The 19,782-nt window shown below is 34.6% G+C and overlaps 2 protein-coding genes across 4 annotated transcripts in view; both read left to right on the top strand.

Annotated features, from left to right (window-relative positions):
• The first annotated feature begins 1,367 nt into the window (after window positions 1-1,367).
• LOC114249623 (uncharacterized) lies at window positions 1,368-8,088 on the top strand. 3 transcript variants are annotated; one of them, XM_028183260.2, is made up of 8 exons: window positions 1,368-1,430; window positions 1,523-1,614; window positions 2,230-3,664; window positions 3,736-3,964; window positions 4,354-4,512; window positions 4,596-4,922; window positions 5,003-5,152; window positions 5,246-8,088. In XM_028183260.2, exons 2-8 carry the CDS (start codon window positions 1,580-1,582, stop codon window positions 5,374-5,376), a joined length of 2,466 nt encoding a protein of 821 aa, XP_028039061.2. In that variant the 5' UTR covers window positions 1,368-1,430; window positions 1,523-1,579; the 3' UTR covers window positions 5,377-8,088. The 3 variants fall into 3 exon arrangements, with proteins under 3 accessions (XP_028039061.2, XP_028039060.2, XP_089587112.1); XM_028183259.2 differs by having other exon boundaries at window positions 2,224-3,664; XM_089730986.1 differs by lacking the exons at window positions 1,368-1,430; window positions 1,523-1,614 and having other exon boundaries at window positions 2,171-3,664.
• An 805-nt stretch (window positions 8,089-8,893) lies between these two features.
• Pdk1 (Phosphoinositide-dependent kinase 1) overlaps window positions 8,894-19,782 on the top strand; it is an 86,145-nt gene continuing 75,256 nt past the window's right edge. The window contains exons 1-2 of the mRNA XM_089730985.1: window positions 8,894-9,120; window positions 12,149-12,242. The gene's annotated coding sequence lies outside the window, so the exon portion shown is untranslated. The remainder of the gene's footprint in view (window positions 9,121-12,148; window positions 12,243-19,782) is intronic.

Below are 19,782 nucleotides of genomic sequence, written 5' to 3'. Positions count from 1 at the left end.
TCATTGGATACGAGTGCATAGCATCGGGTGTCTTATCTTTTAGGCTATTACGATTTTATAAAATAAAAAAACATTTCATTACTTTCATAAATGCTAAATCAAATATCAGCGTCAAACTTAATACATAATTACATATTATTAAGTAACAATCTTCACGCAGTTGAGGCGCCTTGTCGTCGAATTCTAAAGACCCGCTTATTATTATTTACAGATAGGTTCGCATTTCGTTAATCGCAGCTTTTTTAGGTACTGAGATTTCACTGCACATTTTAAGGAGAACTCGAGGAATCACATCCAACAGTTTTGTCCCATTTTCGTGGAAAGGTGGTATTGTGTACATTCATAGCTACTTAACGGTTAATAGATATCAGTAAGTACAGATGTTCATGTGAAGAAACACTGCCTTTGTAATAAAACAACTCAAAAGAAGTTATTCTTCAAATTTTGCTAAGTTTGCATTGCTAACAGTAACTGGAAAATCCTCGAAAATTTTAATGAAAATTGTGGGTTCGGTATTTTAATTTCTTAATGCATCGTTGGTAGATGACTAAGATGTCCATTGACCATACAATAATACAATTATTATTATTATTATTATTATTTTTCGGCTAGACGGCCGAACCTCCTACGAGGTCCCCGCGCAAAAGGGGCGCGCGGGGTATGTGAGACTCAACGGTCTGCATGGTGTTGTGAGCAGACCGCGGGCCCAAGGATTTTAGGACCCACCCACTAAACGACTCCCCTGCACTCTTACACCCGACGTCCGATCCCCTCCGAGGTCATCATACAATAAATCTGGCAGTCCGTGGAATCAGTCTTTCTTATTGCTTAAATGGTTGGTCGAACTCAGGGCCACCTGGTGTTAAGTGGTTACCAGAGCACATAGACATCCACAGTATAAATTCGGCCACCTATCAGCCGCTGCCTATGGCAAAATTTGCTCAGTGCCCTTCTAAAATGGCTGCTGAATAAACTGTCAGTCATAACTAGATCTAAAAAATCGTTTTCTATCCTTCATTTTTCATTTCATTTCTACAGACGAAAGGCTATGCAAACGAAATAGTCCCTAAATAAGAATTAGAAATGCTTCTGCTTACATGTTATTATAATATTATATATGTACGTTGAGCAGTATATATATTTAGCGGATAATTTAGACGGGAAACTGCGGATTAATTCGGACTGCAGTGTTTAAAACTGTATTAATTTAAACATTAAACAGTCGATTTACTGAAGAGACGCGTGGTCATTTTTGTATCTGGCAACTCGCTGTTGTTCATATTGATTTCCTGTTTCAGAACCCGATCGTTAATCCCTCTGTGCAATCCGGCAGCGAGCGGCCATTGTTGAGTTGTTCGTTTGCGGGGTCTGGAGAGGGTCATACGTGAATGACCACACTCTAAAAAAAATTAAATTCTCTCATAAGAGAGGTAATTTTATTTTCACTGTGCTCTAATGATTTGAACAATTATATAGTGCTAGTTGTACGATTTCTTATGCGGATTTCTACGATTTGTTCCAGATACCAACTCGACCGTAAAGCCCTTCGAAGCTAATAAATCGATTGTCCACCATCAAAATGCAGTACAACGGGTTTCACAATCAACATCCGATGTAAGAAATTGTTACTGTTTTGTGTTAAAATCTCTATTTTTAATAGTTCTATTTACTCATGGTTGAACGGCACAGTCACATTTTTGCGGCGGCCATTTTGTTTAGCTTGCCCAGCTGAGCAGCTGATACATAATGGGCGCATCGCGCAAACGAACCTTCGTCCGAAAATCAATACTCAATTTACGCCTTTCTTCGATCTTACTAGATTTTTCTAACATAATAGTGAAATGAAGTTGGAGTTCACTCGACAGAGCAAACAAATTTATAACGTCCGAAAGTCGAATAACTTATATACATACCTACTTTTTGTATTTTTTTCTATTTTTCGAAGCGTTGGTAATTAATGTATTTTTAGTTAAATGTCAATTACTCAAATCTTCTAATTAATGTATATAATATTAAAACTGGTTTATTGAAAACAGTTTATGATTACTAATCCTGAAGAAAGGTCCTCATCACAAAATGTTAACAACTTAGATGCATGGAATTTGATAACAAAACGAAAAAGGTTAAAAAGCATTTTCTCATTTAAAAAAAATCAATTCCTAATCTTTCCACAAGCACACGTTGCATGGTGTTTATTAAAAAAATGTTAATGCAAAATAATAGTTTCAGGCCTCAGCCAGACCGCAATGAACAATTCGGTAAAATTCCATACATTAAAGGTCTTCCTGATTTTGGAGGACCTAAAAACTTTGGACCAAGACCTAATATGATGAACAAAAACTTCAGACCTCGAAATGATTTTAATGAAGTAAAGAATGATTATAATACTAAAAATGATGGTAATCAGAATGATTTTGGTGGTCCAAAACAATTTAGACCCAGAAATAATTTTAACAATGGTAACCAACCTCCAAAGAAAAACAACTTTAATGGAGACAAATCACCAGGAAATATGCAATATGGCAATAAAAATGATTTTGGCGGTCCTAAACAACAAAATTATAACAAGAATTATGGGCCTAAAACATACAACAACCAGAATTGCTATGGGAATGAGCAGCCTGAATTTATTCCTAGGCAATCTTACAGTCCAAACTCTGTTCAACATTCTTTGAATGATCGCAAACTACAGAGCAAAAAAGCAAAACATCCTGGTGATAGCTTGTTGAAGCCAATGTGGGATCTAACTAAATTAGAACCCATTCAGAAAGACTTTTACAAGCCTCATGTTAATGTAGATGCTCGCTCTGAGGATGATGTGCAAAGATTCCGTGTTACAAAAGAGATTACAGTTAGTGGCAATAATATCCCACGTCCTAACCAATTATTTGAGGAAGGAAACTTCCCCGACCACATTATGAGCACTATTAAGGAACAGCCAAATTTGATAGAGCCCACTGGTATTCAAGCTCAAGGTTGGCCAATAGCTTTATCAGGACGTGACATGGTTGGTATTGCCTCTACTGGTTCAGGAAAAACTTTAGCTTACATGTTGCCTGCGGCTGTGCATATTGTTCATCAACAGCGCATTCAGCGAGGAGATGGGCCAATTGCGCTTATTTTAGCACCTACTCGAGAACTGGCACAGCAAATCCAGTCAGTAGCCCAGGCTTACAGTGCTCGTGGTTGCATAAGAAACACATGCCTTTTTGGAGGTTCACCAAAAGGACCACAAGCCAGAGATTTAGAGCGAGGTGTTGAGATTGTTATTGCCACACCTGGAAGATTAATTGATTTCCTTGAACGAGGCACTACTAACTTAAGACGCTGCACATATTTAGTTCTGGATGAAGCAGATAGAATGCTTGACATGGGATTTGAACCTCAAATCCGTAAGATAATTGAACAGATTCGCCCTGACCGTCAAGTACTGATGTGGTCTGCCACATGGCCTAAGGAAATACAGGCTTTGGCTGAAGATTTCTTGACCGATTACATCAAAGTTAATATTGGCTCCCTAAACTTGTCTGCCAACAACAACATCAAACAGATTATTGAGATTTGTGAAGAGCATGAGAAGGAAGTAAAATTAACTAATTTATTAAAAGAAATTGCTTCTGAAAAAGAAAATAAAGTAATTGTATTTGTAGAGACAAAGAAAAAGGTATATTATTTTCCTTCAATCATATTTAAACCTTAAATTGCAACAAAATCTGCATTGCTGCTTTGTTTTAGGTGGATGATATTGCACGTGCAGTTCGACGCAGTGGATATAAAGCACTTGCTATTCATGGTGACAAATCCCAACCTGAACGTGATGCTGTTCTTACAGAATTCAGAAATGGTTCAACAACCATTCTGATTGCTACTGATGTCGCAGCTCGTGGTCTTGATGTTGAAGATGTCAAATTTGTTGTAAACTTTGACTACCCTAACTCTTCGGAAGACTATATTCATAGAATTGGTTGGTGTTTTACAAATATAGATCCACTGAGTTAAACAATCCATGGGGCCTATAGTTTTTAGATTTAGGCATAATGTTTAATTTCTTACATCAAATGACTCAAAATTTGTAATAACAACATATTGATCTAACTTTACATTTGCTATTTTACATCTGTAACACAATGTAACCTTTAGTGAATACAACATATTACAAATCAGAATGTTAATAAAGAAGAGTGACTGATGCAGCAAGAATAGCTGTAGTAATTCTTGTCGATACAATCACAGTGAATCACAAGTTGGTCATTATTATAATAATTAAAAGCATGTGATTTTAAAAATTATTAGCTTAATATAAAAAATTATGAAAAAGGTTGAAAATTTGCAACTACCTCCTAATTATCCTAGGTCGTACTGGACGGTGCCAACAATCTGGAACTGCATATACATACTTCACGAGTGGTGATTGCCGCCAAGCTCGAGGTCTGCTTGCAGTACTTCGGGAGACTGGACAAAATCCTCCAACTAAATTAGCTGATATGGCTAGAAATAATAACAATAATTCAGGTATAAATTAAATACTATTTTTTTTAATAATTTCCTAGTTCTGTATTTGGCAAAGTGAAGTAGCATTATGAAATTTTCTGAAGGTCGGAATCGCTGGCAACAACGCAAGGATAAAAATAGTGGATCCAACTCACCACAGCAAATGAGCAACCAATGGAACAACAAAATGGCCAATGGCAACATTGAAGATGGTCAAAACATGTACCAAAATCGTAGCATGAACCAACAGGCACCACGATTTTCTAACCAGAACCAAGGAATTCAGAGTTACAGACAAAACAACTATCAGAAACAAGTACCTTTCCCAAGCCCCAATGTTTTCGAGTCCATGGGAAATTATCAAGGTGGATATAACAATGGTTACCAAAATACTTACAACCAAAATGGATATGGTCAACGGCCTTTCAACAGTGAGTAATATTTAATAATATGTAATGAAAGTGAAAAATAATGTTAAAAATGTTTACATTCAATTTTTTTATTTCTGCAGACCAACGTAATAATGGGCAACAATATCGTAACAATGGTACAAATGGCAACAAAGCCAGTGGCTCTGGTTCTTCATTTGGTTCCCCACCTCCACATTTTGCAACACCTCCTCATTACGCACAGGTGCATCCACATCATCAGGATATGCTTGGTATGTAATTAGTATATGAACACTAATGTTAGTTTTGATTAGTGTGCCCTAACTCAGTGTATGTATATGTATGACTAAAATTTGTTTTTTTAGGTGGAAAATTTTACGGTAGTGGTGTCGGTGGGGGCGGACCCTGTGGATATCAAGCTGCCGTGGGCGCTGGTGTTCCCTACCCGCACTTGCCCCCAGGGCCACTACTATATGCAGCCCCTGTTCAACAGTAATATGATTTCAAGTTAATACTTTTTGCTGTTTTTAAAAATTCGTTCATCTCTGCTCTTGTTTACTTAATATATTACATTATCATTGGGAGATATTAATAATCAAATGATTCAAAAGAACATTTTAACTTTGTGTGCTCCTATTAAATTTATCATTCAAGATCTGAGTACAGTAAAGGGGTAAAATTACAAATACAATTTATTTAATTCACAAATGAGATGCTTGTAGCTGTTGGTGTTTGTATTTAAATGTAATACATTTGAGATGAGGGGAATTTTCTTATCTTCCCGTATTGAATTTCTTCAAATTATAAATGTGTGTGTTAGTTTCGTAAGATATATTAGTATTCTGCACTGCATTGGCCTGATTCACAATTTTTAAATGCAATTATAATTTGAGTTCGAAAAATTACAATTATATTCCAAAAACACAGAATTTTGTAAACATTGAGAAAACTATATTTTATTGATCTGCAGCAAAAATTTAAATGGCCAATACAGTTCATTTCCAGAATATCTAAGATTTAGTGGAACAAAATTAAATTATAAAAACGCAGTTCCACATTTAGGATTAATCATTATATTTGTTAGAGTAGTTGTCATGGGTACCACTCTTATGTGTAATCGTGGAAACCCTTGTTTTCTTTAAAAATGTCTGTATGATGTACGAAATGCACGAAACATGTAGAAGATTATAGAAAAAATTTAACGAAATTGCGGAGGAAAGTATTTTATAATATAAATTATTTTATTTGTTAATTTAAATCCAGTGACAACGTGGGACTTAGTAATAAGAAACGAATAGTAATTGTTATAAAGAAGCATTGAAAGAAATGCTTGTAATTTATAATAACAATCTGTATTGCCAGATAAAATTGTGAATATTTTTCTTAAGTAATGTGATGTCAATGACATTTCAAGTCACTGATTTAGAAGTTATTTTTTTATCAAAGATTAGATCTTTATAGTGTACTTGGATTTTATGCCTAGAATTTACTATAGTCTGTGTCAATTGATCCCAGACAACGCATACAGTCTTAAGGATATATTGAAAGGATGTAAATGTGTCGTCATGCATTTAAGTTAGGAAGATTAGGCTGTTGAGAGTAAAATTTTCAAATACATTGCTAATTGCTTTAGAAAAATAAGTGGCCTGTTTTTTTGAGTATTTGACATTATTTGAGTGGTTCATTTACTGTACCTTTGTTCAATAATGGGTTCCATGACTAATAGAAATTGGTTCATATAATACTTTGAACCTATATTGATCCCGTCATGTTCAAAGATGAAAAGAATCTGTGATATTTCATTACTATTAAATAACCTGTCGTTGCGTTGGTCAATTGTTATTACTAAAATAAAAATGCTAAAATGCATGCTGGGCTTGGAATGTGTTTACAAGACGAAATATTTTTTGACTATTTAACAAATTTCATATAGGTTTGTGACAGAGCTCGCAACTCGTTCACGAATAAAATATTTAGATATAAGACTCGGTAATTTGTTGTTATTCAATTTAGTTTCCATAACTGTCCGGTGACAAAATTGAATCAGTTGATGGGGACGTAAATGTTATTATCTCAATGTTTAAAATGCATCTGTTGTAGGATGTAGAAAAGGGTTGAATAATAACAGTTTTAGGGGTGAACAACGTGTTTGTGGATCTCGTTTTTATAACTTCGAAAGATTCGGGATTCGCATTATTTATGTACATTATAAGAGAAAGACTGCAAAGAAAGTGTGAATAAAATGTATATTTATTCTTCGTCTCAAAGATGAAAATACTAGCCTATCGGTATTTTATGTTGCTATTCCATCAGATCTGTTTCTGACATAGCATGATCCATTGAACGGCCAAGCTAGATATAAAGTGAATGAGTCTTAATGTCTACAAGAGTCTAGTTAAACGGTCGCTGATTGCAGGTGAATCCTATATTTATTATGTACAAAGTACTAGCGCACCCACCTCTACTAAACAACTGTGATAATAACACTAAGTAGCGTAGCAGGCAATTTATGTACGTTAGTTACGTCCAAGAGAAGGGATGACACCATATCTGACATATTGTATTGTGATATACATAATATCAAGGCGTGCGGAAACACGTTTTGACAAAATGTTTTCTCTAAACAAGACTGATTATTTCTTATTAATAAATATAAAATATTTTGTACATGTTCCACTTGACTGAATGAATTGTCTGTATTTTATATTGGTAGTATATCTCTCTATCTCGCTATATGTTTTCCATAAAAAAAATACGTTTTGTATTCACTATGTTAGATATGTGTCAAAACACCTTTCTGTGAGGTCACCAACTCATCTTTATATCTATTTTTTCATTTTGTTTCATTTTATTGTGATGAAAAATGTTGTTGACAAATTATGGCAGCGGCAGTATAAACAGTTAGATTATATTATGTTGTTGTTGATTTACTAAATTTTATTTACCCAATATCTCATAAGTAATTGTACTTTTCGTGCTTTTATAGAATTTATTTTCAAATAAATGCGTTAGTGAAAAATATACATAGATTTTTAAGTATGTGGCAATGCAGATCTTCATGATTGTATTATTGTTTAAAATAAAAATTAAAAGGAGAGAAGCTCCTATCAAATTGTCCCAAAGGAAGTCTTCTGAATGTTTCTGAGAAGTGCATTTCCTCTATATAATACAGTATTAAATTCTGAATAATAAATGGATGTATAACTATTGCAAACTCTTTTATTTTATTACGAGCCTCTTATTTTTTCCTACCTATTCGCTGGTAACCAGAGAGATTATTCCAGCTATGCGCGAATGGGTAGGTCAGATCACGGGCTCAACCTGAAAGAATTGCTAACATTAGCGCTGGCAAGAGCAATGCTTTGCAGAATCTACCACTGGATCGGAATCGCGACCCGCAAAATCCGGCGAGAAATTGCGGACTATGAAATGGAATGCATTGACATGAAAAACGCAGCCGTGGTCTTTAAAATAGGTCGCCTTCCCAATACTTCGACTATGCCACACCGTATCAGGCAACGGCATTTTCCCCATTTCCCTCTTCGAGCAGCGCATATCATGGACCTCGAAGCTTAAGTACTTAGGCTTCCTTATTTTTTTATTTGCTGATAGCCTTGAGAGGCTATTTCAGCTTCGCCCTAACATGTAGGTGAGTTCATGGGGCTCAAACTGGAGTGTTGCTAATACTGACCCTAGCAAGAGCAGTGCTTCGCAGAATCTACCACCGGATTGGAAACGCGACCCACTGAGAAGACCCGGCGAGAAACTCTGCTGTGTCTATGGGTCAATTCGCTCGTCGAGCCCTTCGTCGCAAGCGACGGGTTCGTATGTATACATATAGAATGTTTAGTAAATTAATTTCTTTTTGGAGTGACATCTATCGGCGGATAAATAAAAGTAACTGTGCTGCTAAACAGAAATTACCTAATTCAATCGTGAAAAAATATTCATGTTGGGATTATTGCTGAGTTATGCAATAAAACTGGTAGATGGCGCTAAAATTATCTACGAGTTTTCTTTGACGTTTGAGTTGAATGGCTGATAGTGGACACACATCGTGATTTTTTGAAGGAAAATAGCAAAAAATCGTGTTAAGATAGTTTATGTGCACTGTTTTGTGGATTTGATTACAAATACAAAGGGGGATATTGGTAAAAACAGACAATAAACGTGTTGTGTGTTAAAAGTGTATAAAAAAAAACAATCGAGGTCAAATTTAGAATAGCTGGAAGTTGAAATGGTATGTAAGTAGGTAAAGTGTATGTTATTAATTGAATAAACCTCTATTTTTATAAGAGCTAAGGTCATTCATATTAGAACTGTACCAGCTATACATAGGTATACAGATTAGATTTCAAGGAAATAGTACATAACCAAAAATTCATGAAATAGGTAGGTACGTTTACTAGACGACCTTGGTTCTAATCTTGTCAATTGAAATTTGAATGTCATTTGTTTATCGGTAATTTCGACCCCTTTGCAATCTGTCTATTCATTTGACTTCGTTACAAGGTAATTGATCCGAGTGTTAATTATAAATACGAAATTAAATATTGTAATAAGAAAAATGAATGTATTCCAGAATAGAAATAAATACAAACATTTTATATAAAAAATGTTATTTTGAATTTAATACATGCGCACACATTATTACATTTGAAGGATTATAGGTAACTAATCATGCCAACTTTTCAGAGAAAAAAAAATCTCGAATCAATTTCTAAACGCACTAAATGCAAACTATTATATATAATTACATAATAACAATAAACCAAAACTTCTTCTTCATTGCGTAGATGGGTAAACGAGCATGCCCACCTGGCAATAAGTATACCTGGAACCTATAGATATCAATCTGAAAGAAAGAGGCCGCCACCCATCTTGAGGCATAAGATCAAAGTCTCAATTTTTTTTATAACGACAGCCTTAACCTTAAAATCGGAAGGCGTGAATGCTTCGCGGCGAAAATAGCCAGCATAGTGGTGCGGGCTTAGAATATATCTTATTACCAGTGAATGCCGGTTGGCGACCCATTCTCCGGCGAATACCTTAGTAGCCTTTTACGACACTCAGAGAAATAGTTGGGGTGGTGTTATTTTAGGCCAATACCACATAACCAGCCAGTGTTATATGAAAAGGTCTATTAATCAATTGAAAAAAAAACCATGATTTTAGGAACGACCGATTTAAATATATACCCATCAAATTGTCGCACCGGCGCCTGTATATGAATTATGTATTACTATTACGCCACAGGCTCTTAAATTAATCACAAAATGTGACAGAAAAATGTGAAGTAGGCATGTGTAAGAAATTAAGCAAAGGAGAGTAAGCTTTGATGCTCAGTTAAGAGCCAATTATGATGCCGCTAAGATTTATGAGCAAGCGATTTTTGGTAGGCTAAGCGGAGTTACATGCGCCGTAAAATACAGAAAGTAAGTAAGGAAGTGCAGAAGTTTTACAGAAGTTGTTCCAAGCGGGAACGTTGTTCGTTTTTTTTATTAACTATTATTTACTATTATTATTTATATATACTATTACTTATTTAATATTAACGTACATATAACATCTGTTTTAATAAAGACGAAGAAACTTTACTTATCTTCTATAAGACCTATTAAACCTATATCTTCGTATGCGTTTAAATTCAAATTTTAATTGTGGAAATAGAGAAAATTGTTTAAGAGTGTCTATAATAAGTGTTAAATTAAGATTCTATCAATGCCCCGCAAAACTGTTTTTATATAAACGCACTGCTACAGATTTGGATTTTCCAAAAAATCCGTTTGAAATAGTCTATAAGTTAGGACTTAGGCAATAACTGTGTACGATTTGTTGCTATAAAAAAAAGGAATTACTTACTCTTCCATTTAATTTTAGATATTTTGGTCCCCCCACCAGTATACGGTCGTCATTCTGACTATATTCATTGAAAGTTAATTTAATTTGAAAGGCATTGTGAGTTACGTAGCAACCAAAAGCGACTGTTCTACTACACTCTAAATACCATAGCTAAATACACATATGATGACACTAGTATAATTTACCTTGAAATTTCCTCTGGTTAACCTCAGTTTACGGTCATTGATTACTCTACCTTTTAGCCAAATTTTTAAGAAAATGCTAGGACTTTACTGATTTAGTATTTTTTAGAAAAACCTGACAAGCAATTCTGTTTACTTTCCCTACAAAATTACAATTTTACAGATGCCAAACATCTTATAATCCAATATGAATCCGAAATCCGATGAAACACTAACTTAGCGAAATAACAATATTCTTCACGTTTAGCCCATACCCGTAATGTCGTCAGGACTTAAATCACGAAAAAACTAAAAAAGCCAATCTTGACGGTACAATAAAAATATATGCTTTTTAAAATGTTTAATTCAATTATTCGTTACACACAAACAATTTTATTTTCTCTGCTCGTAGATAAAAAAAATCTGGATAAGTCAGACATGTACATTTTTAACAAGCAGTACGGCTCAAGCCGCACACGTAATGCTTCTCCGAAAATAATATTAGTTCACCCGCACTCTGTCTATTTTTTAATTAGTCTAGGTTTGAATTCAACATTGATGGCTGTTCCCGAAAACTAATTCATTTTTATCAGTCTTCCGGCTTCATAAGTTTTATTAATCTAACGTTGTTTGTCGTTCAGATCGCTTACATAGGTATATAGTGTATATATGTTACTTGTCACTATTACTTGTGAACAGGTATCAGAATAAAGGTGACTGCTAAAAAAAGTCTGAAAACAAATTGGTACATAAAATATTACATTGAACCGTAAATATTATAAAAAATATATAAAAAATCTTGAATTTGTTTATTAAATGCCAATATACTATCCTTCCGACCTATTATTATTATTATTATGTTGTCCCATTATCGCAGAAAAAGACCGTGAATAAAGTCACGGTAGATTGATTAGGCAGATATTTATAATATATAAAATGGTAACTCATTCAGGACGCAATCGTGTGACATTTCTTTCGCACCAACTGACTCTCCCTATAACTCTTTTATTGAAAACTGATTATAAACCATGCCGTCAGCTCGCAGGGGTTCACATCACTATCCTATTTCAACTGGTTATTCGCTTAATATTTGTCAATAACAAAAATATAATCTTATATTTCTGTCCTGTTTTTTTCTTTCCGATTACGAAAATTTGATATATACTTGTTTGTTTTTTCTTTAATTTGATCGTTTCTTAGTGAAAAAGTTTGCAATTTAATCAATTATTGTTTACGTTTTTCTAGGAATGCTTGAGACGACGGCAGATGGCAAACAAGGACATCGACAACTAGGTTAAGGCGCCGTATCGACGTAACCAGGCCATTATTGCGGAACGAGGTAAGTAACGAACGCAGCCTTGTATGGTGTTGTGACTGTTCTAAAAATTGTTTACGCCGCTGACTTTCCATTCCACGGATATTTTCCTGTAGGCTCGTAGAATATTGCATAAAATCGTGCATAGATTTTTTTACTGGCAGAAATGAGTAGACAAGCGCATGGATTAACTGGTAATCGTTTGCCGGAGTCAACGGATAAGAAAAAAATGACGTCACTCATATTGATTCATGACATGTTGTTTTTGGTTTAAGTTGCACCAGAATAACGTTTGGGCAGGAAAATATGATTAAGATACTCGTACCATGACGGCTACATACGATATCTGACTACAAACTAGTGTTGTTGTCATAGCCGAATTTATCTTCTGATTAATATCCGGACATAATATTATGATGTGTCCTTTGGCCTCTATTTCATTACCCGATATTCCTTTTATATATACACTAGCTGACCCGGCAAACGTTGTGTTGCCTTAAATAAGATTTCTAGGGAAATTCTACTGTAGAAATAAAAACCTCATTTAACCACATAATACCTCATTATAAACAAAAAAATATATCCAAAAAATTAAAATAAAAAATAAATGTTTGGGGTGGACAACCCTTTTCACTTAGGGGTATGAAAAATAGATAGTAGCCGATTCTCAGACCTACTGAACATACTATTGATACACAAATAAAACCAACAAAACATGGCTAAAAAATGTATAGTATTGTATAGCTCTCAAATATATTAAGTGTATAATCTATGATGTATAGTGAGTAAGTAAGACAGGAGACCGGCTTCGTCCCCATCCCTACTACGTGATGTTTGCTGGATCAGTGGTGACACCTGGTGGGGATAGCTGATCGATTGATAGTTGATCAGTAGTCGACCGGCGAGCGCGGGAGATCAAATTCAATTTAAAAAAAATCATAATTAAAGGAACTTGAAATTATAAACTCTGAATAAGAATTTATCGTACTACAATTATAATATTTGATTGCCATCTTGCAATCTTATTGCGGATGGAAAAATAGGGGTTGATCGTATAAGAGTGAAAATTGAGAGTAATATGATTTTTTTTTATTTTAAGTCATGATAAAACTAAATAAAAAACTTGTCAAAAAATTTAAAGTTTATAATTAACAAAAAATAGGGGTTCATCATAGAGGGATGAAAAATTGAGAGTAACATCAGATTTTTTATTTTAATTCATGACAAAATAAAAATAAAAATGAAAATCTTGCCAAAAAATTTAAAGTTTTTAATTAGCAAATAAAAAATAAGGGTTGATCGTAGAAGGGTGAAAATTGAGGATTGTATGTATTTTTGTATGTTGTATCATAAAAAAATAGAAATTAAAAATTTTGTCTAAAAAATAAAAATAAAAATTTAGGGGTGGACTACCCCTAACATTTAGGGGGATGAAAAATAGATGTTGGCCGATTCTCATAGATACCGGATAAGCACAAAAAATTTCATCAAAATCGGTCAAGCCGTTTCGGAGGAGTATGGCAACGAAAACTGTGACACGAGAATTTTATATATTAGATATAAAACATGCTGTTTTTTTTACTTGAGCTTAGTGGTTTTTTTAACGGTATTTCTTGTCATTATTGACACGCATAAAATTTATAAAAATATTTTTGTTAACTCGTATTGTCAATTACTAGCAATATCAAGATTGCTGCGATTTTCATTTCACTTCCTAAGACCCTTTGTTGGAAATGCAAAAAAAATACAATCTATAATTTACAAAGTTTTGTTTATCATTAGCAAATTAAAAATTAGCAAACTATCCACGAGTATATCATAATATTTCTAAAGTAGAATACAAAACGTAATTTAATTAAAACAAAAAAAAAAACTATGTCATATTATGTTTAAAAAATAAAATAAGAATTTTAAAAAATGTATTAAATAACAATTAATTACATCTTTTATTATTTTGTTGATACTGGCCAGGGTATCAGGGCGAAGTAATAGAATTATTATATTATTATCGGTCCTTGAAGCGTATGCAAATTTTCATGTTAATCAGACGTCAAAATGTCGTTCAAACAATCTATTACATACAAACATACATACATATCGGGCTAATAAAAGCGTGTTAATGAAATGCTTATTCAGCGTTCTTTGTGTCGCGTTGCGAGCAAAGTGAAACTACTAGTTTTCAATGCAAGTAACCTTCACTTATTTGAAGTGTTTACAAACAAACTCAACGTGACGGCAGCTCCGCGGACGCCACGTAGTTAACGTGGCTGTCATTAGGAGAATAAGTTATTTTCATGTTGTACATTACGTACGCAGGTACTACTTAAGTTTCCCCGGATCACGCGGTGCTACGTTTCACTATAGAAGCAATCACGTGGAATTCAGTTGTGTTGTTTTGTTAAACAACGAGGTCAATGTATCGAATGATGCTCTGAATTAACTCTATTGTAATGGATATTTCTCAAACTAAACAAGGTTGGAAAATGTTTTGTAAAAGTTTTTTTTTTTTATCGGTAACTTAAACGACCACTTTCAGGACGTTTTATTTTTTTCAGACTTCGAAACAGGTAGGTACGATAGGCAGCGGCTTGGCTCTGCCCCTGGCATTGCTGACGTCCATGAGCGACGGTAACCACTCACCATTAGGTGGGCCGTATGCTGCTTATACGACAATAAAAAAAAAACAATGAAATAAAAATATGCTCTCTCTTTCTGGTTGCAAATTCATAAATCAGTTAAATTTTATTTAGGGCAGCGTCCACGGTAGACTTTCAGTGTTGCCTTCACTTCTGCTCCGAGCGTTGTTTGTTCAAGGCAAAGTTACTTTCTAACTTACATAACGTTCATATTTCGCGTCTGTATTGAAATAATGTTATGTTTTTATAACGGGGAAAATAATTTCAATATATATTATATGTTAAATATGTAAATGTTTTCAATGTAAATGTAAACAATACTTTTGTATTTCTAACATTATTGTGGTCGAACCAAATATGAAGTAAAAACAAACCTGTAATGTTATTTTCATATTATGAATGTTAATTTCCTTAGTACGATCATATTTCTTATTTGATAGGAACGTGTAGCATATTTTGTTCAATGTTTTTTTTTTTTTTTTTTTTTCTATGTGCATTACAAAACCAAATACATACGTATGTTGGTATGTAGGTATTTGAAACTAAATTGTAAATACTTACTCATTTACAAATTGAATCTGTTGTCATTTCCGGAGCGGCTGGTTCCCTCGGGATAAAATTTCATTCGGTTACACATCTTTGTCGGAATGTATTTCACAGATGTTAATTGTATCTACATTAAATGTAGATTCCAAGTGTATTTAAGAAGCTTGGTGCCTTCTAATTGATGTAAATAGGTATATGTCATGATTTAAATTCAGATTAGAAATCGTTTCATTAACCGTATTTTGGAGAATTATCATATACATATATATTTTATATAATATTGCTTACATGCCGAAAACGTATTAAACATTATTCAGATCTGAGGGAAATTCAAGTAAGTAGCAAGACTGGAAAGTGACATCCGTAGCCGAGTCGGAATGCGATCGAGTTGCGCAACATGTTTTGACGGCAGCGAAACGTTACTTCATTGCTTCACACAGATGTTGCTTTCCACTTGAACATACTGTGTCAAGCGAAACAGGTCGTCTTAGTCTCTTTCGATACACGTACTTGAAACGCACCGGCGGCTCTAGATTCGTGGGCAAACCGGATGCACAAGCAAAGCGTTGCAAAACGCACGTTCTGTTTATTAAAAAGAAAAATCTATGTAGAATCCAATTACTCTAAAAATAACATACAAGACTCACTGCCAAACAGCATTGGGAGAATGAATAATGCATTCGTATCCAACTGTGATGTGGAAAGTTTTTTAAAGGACACACGAACGAACGTTTTTTATATCATTTGGCAAAATACTATTATGTTTTGATGGCCCGCGTCGGTTTCGTTACTTTTTTAATGTTTGAGAGATTACTGGTAGCTCGGAAGCCTTTCCAGTTTTACCAGGGCAGGTGAGCGAGCAAGGGCTCAGTCAAGAGGGGTGGGATTTGCTAACAGTCACTCGAGCGCCTCCAAAGGAAACCTAACAACTCAAGAGTAACTGCTTCGCGAATGAATCTCCGACCGGATCGGAATCGCGACCCTCCGAGAAGATCCGGCGATAAACTCAGCGGGCTAATGTTTAGGTTAGGTTGGACGTCGAACTTTTTGCCGAGTTCGACGAGTATGGTTACCGGGCTCCCTACTCTTAGTGTTAGAGCTAAAGGTGTCTAATGCAAGGGTTATTGGATCTGATGGATCCGTAAGGACGTGTCTAGGGCGTCGACGGTGACTGGCTCCTACGTGATCAGGATTCGGGGACTAGTCAGCGGCGGCAACGAAAAGGCGATTATGATGACGCATAGCCTTATCGAAGTACCGTTCCGACGCTGACTTCATGTGTTTCCGGATTTGGTTTCGATACTCTAGTGGTTAGTGAGCCTGATTTGGTAGATTCGTCGCAGCACTGCTCAGGTCTCAGTAAATCCTCTCAGGCTGAGCCCCATGCGCCCATGGTCCCACGAGCTCTTGCATCAGTTAAGGTGAAGCCAGAATAGCCCGTCAAGACCACTGAAAGATAGGTAGACTAAAAAAAACTGGAAAATTAATGTTCTTGTCATGTTATTATGTTTCCAACAAACATATTATATGAGAAGATTCTAATTTGGCACTGGTAAAGTTAAGTATGGAACATTTTACAAAGAATATACACAAAAAACAAATATTGTTGTTATATAGGTACATCGCGGTGTTTGTTTTGCCTGCTCTCAAGGCTTCGAGTCTCGCGTGACCGGCAATCAAAAGCGCGGACCGCCATTTGTTCCGTTAAAAATAACAGTTCTAAGGAATACCCGTAATTACGACTTTTGTTGCACGAGTGACGCACACACATCTTTGTGTACTCAGTAGCCATTACAATTATATAGAATAACTAGCTGACCCGGCAAACATTGTTTTGCCATATATAAGATTTCTAGGGAATTTCTAGTGTAGAAAAAAAAACTAACTTATTGTAAGTGTGTAAGGATGTGGTAAATGAGTGAAAGAGGTATGTAGTGCTGTGAACGATGAGAGAATATATAATAAAAATAACAAAACCTCATTCAACCACATAATTCCTCATTATAACAAAAAAAAAAATGTCCAAATAAAAAAAAATATGTTAGGGGTGGACAACCCTAATCACTTAGGGGTATGAAAAATAGATAGTAGCCGATTCTCAGGCTTACTGAATATGCATAAAAAATTCATGGGAATCTGTCAAGCGGTTTCGGAGGAGTATGGGAACGAACATTGTGACACGAGAATTTTATATATTAGATGTTTGTTTAGTATTTAATTTTGATAGATGAGATTATTTTGTTTAAACTTTAAGCAATTTCGTACGAAAATTTAATTTCAGTTCAACGACATTAATGTATCAGTGTAAACATTGCACGTGAATCAACAAAGCTAACGAAATATTAATGTTTATTTAAGGAACGTGATTTTCAGTATTTTTCCTTCGAATCTGCGCAGTTTCTTTTCTGCAACTTTCATTCTCACCGCCCTTTTTCTTTTATTATATATTTTGTAAATAGGCTAGATATGATAAATACTTCTTTATGCGGAAAAGTAACAAATCAAGAAATCTGATAAAGAACACTATTTATCCTTACCATATTAAATAAAAGTATATATATTTATATAATGTAACATCATATAAAATAAGTATATGTATGTGTGTGTGTATTTGTATCTATATTGTTTTGTATCTTGTAATATGTATATATTATTATATGTAATTTTTACTGTATGCACTAGGTTTGTGTTCCTAATTCTTCTTTCCTTTTGCGGGCCTACTGGAAGAGATTTCAACATGAAATAAGTAGTGCCCTTGTACTCTGTATCCTTATTGTCGTGTTTCTTCTAACAGCTGTGTGTACAAATATATATTAAAAAAATAAATCCTAGTGGTGTTATTTTTGGTGAAAAAGAGAATTCATACTTGCGTTACTAAATCAATTGCCATGCATTAGACTTGTTTAATGGCGTATTGTCTATTTATTCTATTAATTCTGATTGCATTCCGTTAACTGTATCTGTAAAGATGAAAAAAAGTTTAGAGGTAATATTTTTATAGAAAAATAGACGGTAGTTAGCACAGTATTTAATAATCAACCAATAGCAATAGCATTAGTCTCCGTCATCCGTCACCAAGAAAACAGAAATATATTATAACTGACGGAAATAATAATACAACAAAAACGCAAGAGGAAAATATAAAAGTAGTTATAAGTAACATTAAAACTAATAATTTTGTACCTACCGTAATGCAGGTAGTACTATTTGCTAAACCAGTAAAATATACTCACCAATTCGAAACAAATTACATCATTTTGTAATAAATTGATGAGTGAATTTTCTCAAGTGGCTACCCAATATCAATAATGATGCAAATAGAAACTCTTAGAATATAAGTAAGCGAAGGCTGTACTCAATACATGGAACTGGTTAGATCCGGATGAAATACCGCTCGCGTCATGACTACAGCCTTGCCTGAGGCGTTGTTTTTGCAAAACAAACACTGTTACAACATCCTCCTACAGTCTCACGACTTGCTCTAAGACAGACGTTGCGACAACTCTCATTCAGCTCTCATTATTACTTTGAATGATCATGGTTTTTTTTTCAGCCAACGTACCAAACAACGTATAGGTTATAAGCGTTGTCGACGTGGCGTTAGAGTATGCCTTTTGTGTTTTATTATTATAATAACAATACCTCCGTCTTATGTTATTACCTATATAAATACATTACCGTAAATTTTGAGGGTCACTAAGCCTAAATATGTTTTTGTGTATATATCGCTCGCCGCTTCGAAAAGCAATAGTACCACAAGTGTTATGTTTATTTCTAAGTGCAGGAAAGGGCGTTCTTACTGTTTTTATTGCTTAAGTAAATTACATCCTTAAGTTAATACAAATAAATACCAGAATTTTCTACGGTTTTTCCGAGTCGTAGACATAATTAAAACTAGTTTTGCAGTTTAATCTTTTCTTTTTTAAGCTATTGCATAGCTTTTATCGGGGGCCTTGAGCGCGGTGACCGAATCATGAAATTCCGTAACGAAAAAAACCTTACACCCCGCTCTCCGCACTCGGGAACTGCCGCGGTAAAGCTATTGCATAGCATTTTTTATCAACTTATGCAATTATAATTAGACAATGATAATTTAATATTAAAACAATAATACAACAAGACCACGCTATATTAAACATTAATAAAAGCAAAACCTTAACTGTCCCCTTCACACTCATAAGCTAGACCGCGCGAGAGAGAGATGGGCAAACTTTTCATGATGCGCATGCAGTGTGACGTCACGCCACGCGCTTTTTCATAAACACTACACAAGCGCAACGTGTGAATGTGTTGAACGCGAGCTACATGGTAGGCGGAGTGAGGGGTGTAAGGTTTTTTTCGTTACGGAATTTCATGATTACAGTAAGCCGCGCTCAAGGCCC

Source organism: Bombyx mandarina, chromosome 11 (assembly GCF_030267445.1).
Source record: "Bombyx mandarina strain Sakado chromosome 11, ASM3026744v2".
NCBI lineage: Eukaryota > Metazoa > Arthropoda > Insecta > Lepidoptera > Bombycidae > Bombyx > Bombyx mandarina.
The sequence above is the reverse complement of the archived record's forward strand: the minus strand, read 5'-3'. Positions and strand labels throughout refer to the sequence as shown.

Coding starts and splice junctions, on each gene's coding strand:
- LOC114249623 (XM_089730986.1), top strand. CDS start 2,186: ATGGTGTTTATTAAAAAAATGTTAATGCAAAATAATAGTTTCAGGCCT. Junction 3,965..4,353: donor AGACTATATTCATAGAATTG/GTTGGTGTTTTA, acceptor TAATTATCCTAG/GTCGTACTGGACGGTGCCAA. Junction 5,153..5,245: donor ACATCATCAGGATATGCTTG/GTATGTAATTAG, acceptor TTGTTTTTTTAG/GTGGAAAATTTTACGGTAGT.